The sequence below is a fragment of the Plasmodium fragile genome (genome assembly GCF_000956335.1).
Source record: "Plasmodium fragile strain nilgiri unplaced genomic scaffold supercont1.6, whole genome shotgun sequence".
In the NCBI taxonomy this organism is placed as follows: domain Eukaryota; phylum Apicomplexa; class Aconoidasida; order Haemosporida; family Plasmodiidae; genus Plasmodium; species Plasmodium fragile.
Window position 1 is genome coordinate 331,923 of NW_012192586.1, and position 5,845 is coordinate 337,767.

Here is a 5,845-nt window from a genome sequence, read left to right on the forward strand (position 1 = left end):
TTTTTTTTTTTTTTTTTTTTTTTTTCTTTTGTCGCGTCTTTGCTCACCTTTTCAAAAAAGGGGCAAAAATGGAGGCGGGAAAATTTGACAAAATAACGTAAAAAATGGGAAAAAAAAAAAAAAAAAAAGCCAGCGTGAATGCGGAATGACCTTGGCATATACTACAAGGAAAAACGAAACATCAGAAAAAGGGCAAGAAAAAGGAAAAGAAAAAAAAATAAATAAAAGGACGGGGGTGACAGGGTGGGATGCACATCAACGCCAACATGAAGTGCGAGCAGCAGACGCGGCAAATGTGGCAGTCGAGGAAGATGCAAGCAGAGGGATACGCTAAAAAACAGGACTAGTTGACGTTAACGGGGTTGGAAGACGCGTCCGCATCTGTACCCTCGCACAAGCGCATATTAACAGCGAATGTAAGAGTATGATGGGTCCGCTCGAGGAATGGTGTACCCAAGTGCATATGACCATGCGCTTATTCGTATGTACATACAAATATGTACACACACACATATGTACATGTACATACATACGCACCATTCGCAATATGCCCAGTAGGCGACGCAAAAAGGCAACGTCTCTAATAGGTGTAGTACTTGTCCCTTTACCTTCAAAATAGTGATTTTCACCATCTTCCCTTTTTTTTAAAAAATTACTCCAAGGTTATGAGCTCACTTTCCTCCATCAGTTATGCACTCGTACTTGGGCCATATGAGCGCCTGCAACTCGTTCGCGTACTTGAAGTAGATCGTCGTGGGTGCGTTGTAGAGCCTGCAATTGTCAAACATGCGCTTCAGCTCGATTCCGAAATCCTCCTTCGTTTTGTACTCGCCCTGGGGGGGGAAAGAAAGGCACACAGGTGGGGTAAAAATGAGTGGGTGTAACAACGGGCAGGTACACTCGGCCCACTGTGCACACGAGCTGGGTAGCACACAAGTTGCGTAACACACGCGCTACGTAACGCACACGCTGCGTCACACACACGCCGCTAAACACGCACGTACATGTCTGGCCTTCCTCCTCATGGTCAAAATGTCCGTGGGCTCTTTTATAATGTCGTAGTAGTCGGGGGCCTCTGACAGGCTGACGGGTTTGAGGAAGGGCCAAGCGGACTGCTGCTTTTCGAGGAAGTCCAGGACACTAATAATTTGATCCTTCAGCTGTACTTCCTTATTTTGTGCCTTCTTGGGAAAATATTTCACTTCCTTTTTCCACCCGACTTCGAGCAACCCCGGGATGTTACTCGGGTGAATGGCACTGTTCACTCCTTTATTTTGAACAAACACGTTCAGCCCCTTAAACACAATTTGAGGTTTAATAAAATGAATCGCCTTTTTAACGGTTTTCTTCTGTTCATATAACATTTCAGATAAGCGCAGGTAATTTATGTTAGGAAATATATAACACTCCATTAGGGTGCCCCCGTCATAGTCCTTTATGTAACCAAACCACCTCTCCTTGGGCATGGAAATCTTCTGTGAGAAGCCCTGCTTGCGGAAGTACCCGATGGCGAAGTTGTCTGAGGGGGGGGAAAACAAGCGGCGCGTTAACACGATACATATGGGCAGAGTGATAAGTGTGAGCAGTGCGAGCAACACGGTCAACACGTCACATATGAACAACACGGCGAAGACGATCCAAATGGGTACCGCGCCGGGGGGAAGGGACACCTACCTGCATAAGTCAAAAAGTACTCAATGCCAAACTTCTTCACGTGCTCCTTCAGGTGATTCATCAGCCTCGTGCCGTAACCCTTCACCTGCTCCGTCGAGGTCACCGCCAGAAAAGCGATCTCAGCAAACCTCTGCTCAAAGTAGGGCCTAAAACAGACTCCCCCAATCACCGTGTTCTTCTTCAAAAGACAAAACGTGTAGTGATTCCTATCGAACACTAAGCGCACAATGTACTCTCGAGGCATCTTGGGTAGCTGCCTCGAGAAGATGTTCTTCAGTGTTATGAGCTTAATTAGGTGATCGGGTTCTCGGTCATTCGTGATGCACTCGAAGGTGATGATACCCATGTTTTCTTCTTTGGCTCCTCCTGCGTCTCGGTGCAGGTATCCCAGGCCGGTTTCGGAGGGAAGCAGGGACTGCACGCGGGAGGGGAAAAATATATATATATATGAGCACAGCGGTGTAGAACGCCACGCAGGTGGTTAGGGGAGGCGGTACGTGAACTACGTCCAAGCGGCTTCTTAACGGAGCTAGTCGAAGCCACTTCTAAACCGCTCCTGCACCGCCTCTAAACCGCCGCTAAAGCACTCCTCACCTGCAACTTGTTGCTCTGCTTGGCCGCGTTGATGAAGAGCATGAGGGCGACGTTGACGGAGAGCCCGGCCTCTAGACACAGGTGCAGGAAAAAATACTTTATTTTCTTCTTCACGGCTGTCTTCTTCAAATCTTCAATAATCGTTACATAGTTGCACAGCAAAACGGTGTGCAGGAAATCCCTAGAGAAACACATGCTTATCACATTACCACTAGATTGCTCCTTTCTTAAAAAAGTTTTCCATTTTGAATAAATGGTTTCATAGTTAGGATCATAAATCAAATTGGGGTTACTCACTCTGTTGTTGACTGGCATGAGCTGCTGAAGGTTTATTATGGAGCATATGCTTTTCGTTATTTCTGTTAAGATGTACTTGTTGCTTTCATCCGCTTCGTGTTCCACGCTACGCAAATCGCCATTGCCGCCACTGCCCCCGCTGCAGCCATTATGGCCATTCCTGTAGATGGTGTCCCCCTTGAGCTGTTCATCTTTCACTACCCCATTGTCATGTTCCTGTCCCGTCTGTCCTTCTGCAGGTTTGTCTTGGGCAGCTTCCTCTGTCGAGGTAACACCATCCACGACAACCGTCCCCTCGTCATTAACTGCTTCGTCTTCCTTCTTAACGGCTTCCTTACCATCGTCATCAACCACCGCTTCTCCTCCCTCATTACTAATTTGCACCGCGTTCTCCTCTCCATTCTCCTCCTTCACATTCGAACAATTCTCCTTGTCTCCTGCCTGCTCATCCTGAGTGACACCTCCCTTGGGGCCGACATCCGCCCCGCTGTTCCCATCTGACATGTCGCATTTTTCATTATAAAGTAAATTCTCGTTGTTACAAAATTCTAATAGATAGTCCACAAGGGAATTCTTCACAATATAATTAACAATATTATAAATTTTTTCACTGGGGGGTAGCTTGGAGCAATATTTTCCATTCACAAAATTCTTACTCAAGTCAAGACCATCTACATTCTTCAGATAAACATTTTCACTAAAGGTGAGATCTTCCATTCGTATATTCTTAATTCCGTTTTTATTATTTTCCGTGGTGCTATTTATTTTATTTGTTCCTTTATTATTTGAGGGCGCGTCACCAGAATTCTTCTTCGCATTCTCATTTTCCGTTCCACTTGCGCCTCCACTTTGGCTGCTTACATTTTTGGTGCCCTTGGACGTTGCTGCTTGCGTGGCGCTGGCTGCCCTGCTTGGACTGTTCACCACCCCGGCGTGCATGTCGTTGATGGGACCTCCAGGAAACATACCACCTGCAGCCGCAGCGGCACTCCCCACACCGCTCCCCATCAGCCCCATAGAGTTCATCATATGCATGCTGGCATAGGGATGAGGAGGAGGCACATGGAAATTGTAAGAGCTCCCACCTGCACCAATCATCGGTGGCATATTTAGTGCATTGTATGGATTTACAATCCCTTTCATTGCGTTCAGACTGTTCATTCGACTCATGTGGCTGTTTAAAAATACGTTGGCGCTATTCATTCCATGAGGGGGAAACATGTTCATGTTATTACTTCCAACACCAATGGCATTATTAGGATACATGTTCATGTCGCTGCTTTTTAATGGTCCTTCCATCATTTCTTTCTTCCCTGTGTCTTTTTTTTTGCTCTCCGTAGAGTACTCATCGTTCATGTCTTTGAAGTGAGGGCCATTCATTCGCGACCCCTTGGCGCCCCCCACATTCGCGTTGCTCATAAACCCCATTTGTGGGTTCGCCATAAAAGATTTATTTGGGGGGAAGCCCATGTTACCTCCACCAATACCACCGCTCAAACTTTTCATGGCCACATTTTTGCTTCCCGCCAGGGTGGTCCCGTTTTTGAAGCTTCCACCTTCGGCGCTAAGTTTCGCTCCATTCATGAGGGACGCATTTCCGCTTGCACCTACCAAACTGTGTGGCGGTATCTTGTTGGGGGAGGAGAAATTCATGGGGCCATTTTCCATCTTACCCATGCTGCTGCTACTGTTGCTGTAATGAACTCCTGGTGAAAATTTCCTCTGACCCATGGCAAGTGCCCTTTCGTGGTCCATTAGTTCATTTGGCCCGATGCGGAACCCCCCATTAACCATTGCATTTCCATTGGGCAGGTAATTCATTTTGGGGTCTCCCCCCATGTATAAACCATTCTCACCGTTTGTCATACCCCCCTGTTGTATGTTGTCTTCGCCATGTTTGCGTTTTCTCTGCTCATTCTTCTTCTTTTCCTTTTCTTCTTCGTCGTTCTCCTCCTCTGGGTTATCCTCCTGGTGACCACCATCCAAGTGGCCATTCCCGCGGTTCCCATTTCCTTTTCCGTCGTCGCCACTACTACCGTGGTTGCCACCACTTCCTCCGCTCCCCCCTACGTTGCATCCACTGTTCAGTGAATTGCTTGCTCCACCACCGTTAGACGAACTCCCTGCTCCATCACCCCCACTGCAGTCGTTCCCTTCCGCCGTGCAACTTCTTGCTTGCCACCTGTTTGGCAAATGCACCAATTTATCTGCTCCGACGAAGGCACCACGACACTCCCCGCTGCAAATTGAGGGACCACCACTACATCCCTCCCCCTGTGTACATTTTTCAATCTTCAACGATGGCGTTATTGCAGTGTTCGTGGTTTCAACATTTGTTCCTTCTTTCTCCCTCTGCGAACGAGCCCCATCATTCTCTTCGCTTGGGTCCACATGCTCATTGGACCAAATCGCGTATCCACTGCGGTAGGATTCATCCGGGTTGTCCACATGGCCGGTCCTCACCTTCTTCCATGCACCTTCTCGCTCGCTACTCTGCTCGTTTGCATTGTCATCTGCTGTATTAGCCGGGGTAGCATCAACGGGGGGGGTGCTACATATGACACTGTGTGTGGCACTGCCACGTGCTGGGTGTTCCAAACCGTCGCTGCGGGTCAATCCATGGGGCACACAGTCCGGGGAGTAACTCTGCAGGAGGTTGGCAACCCAACCACCGGACTCGAAGTGCATTCGCGTCCTCTTGGGCGTCCCCAGCAAGCTGCCTCTTGCTCGTGTTGCTTCGTTTGGGGCTATCTCAGCAATGCACTTGTTCTCTTCCCCCTCCGAAGAAAAACATATTTCATCATTTTTGTATTTTAAAAAATTCCAAAGGTCGACATGGTCGTCCTTGCCTCCGTTACAATAATAAAAAGGATATTCATTTGTATATTTTTTTTTATTTGTGACAGCATAACGACTTGGGTCGTTCCACAGTAGTTGTTCCCTCTCCCTGTTTACGAGGTACTCCATCATCATTGTCGCCGTCGTTGTTGGTCAAACTTGTGCGGATCGCTCAGCATTAAAAAAAAAAAAAAATAAAATAAAATAAAAAGGGACATACAAATGTACATTCATAGGAGAAAAGCACATTTGTACAGAGAGAAGTCAATAAAAAAAAGGGGAGGTACCCCCCCACTCTCTTCATATCCCCTTTCCAGTATGCTGCCCTTCCAGAGGGGGAAATGAACCTCACATTATGGGGTAATTCATTCGCGCGGGGGGAAGGGGAAAAAAAATGAAGGCCAAAAAAAAAAAAAAAAAAGGTAAAATGGGCAAAAACCCA

At 47.3% G+C, this 5,845-nt stretch overlaps 1 protein-coding gene across 1 annotated transcript; it reads right to left on the reverse strand.

The window, feature by feature from the left end:
- Positions 1-671: 671 nt before the first annotated feature.
- Positions 672-5,538, reverse strand: AK88_00778 (uncharacterized protein; the record flags this gene model as incomplete). The annotated part of the gene is made up of 4 exons (XM_012478422.1): positions 672-833; positions 1,005-1,519; positions 1,675-2,089; positions 2,269-5,538. 4 exons carry the CDS (start codon positions 5,536-5,538, stop codon positions 672-674), a joined length of 4,362 nt encoding a protein of 1,453 aa, XP_012333845.1.
- Positions 5,539-5,845: the final 307 nt, after the last annotated feature.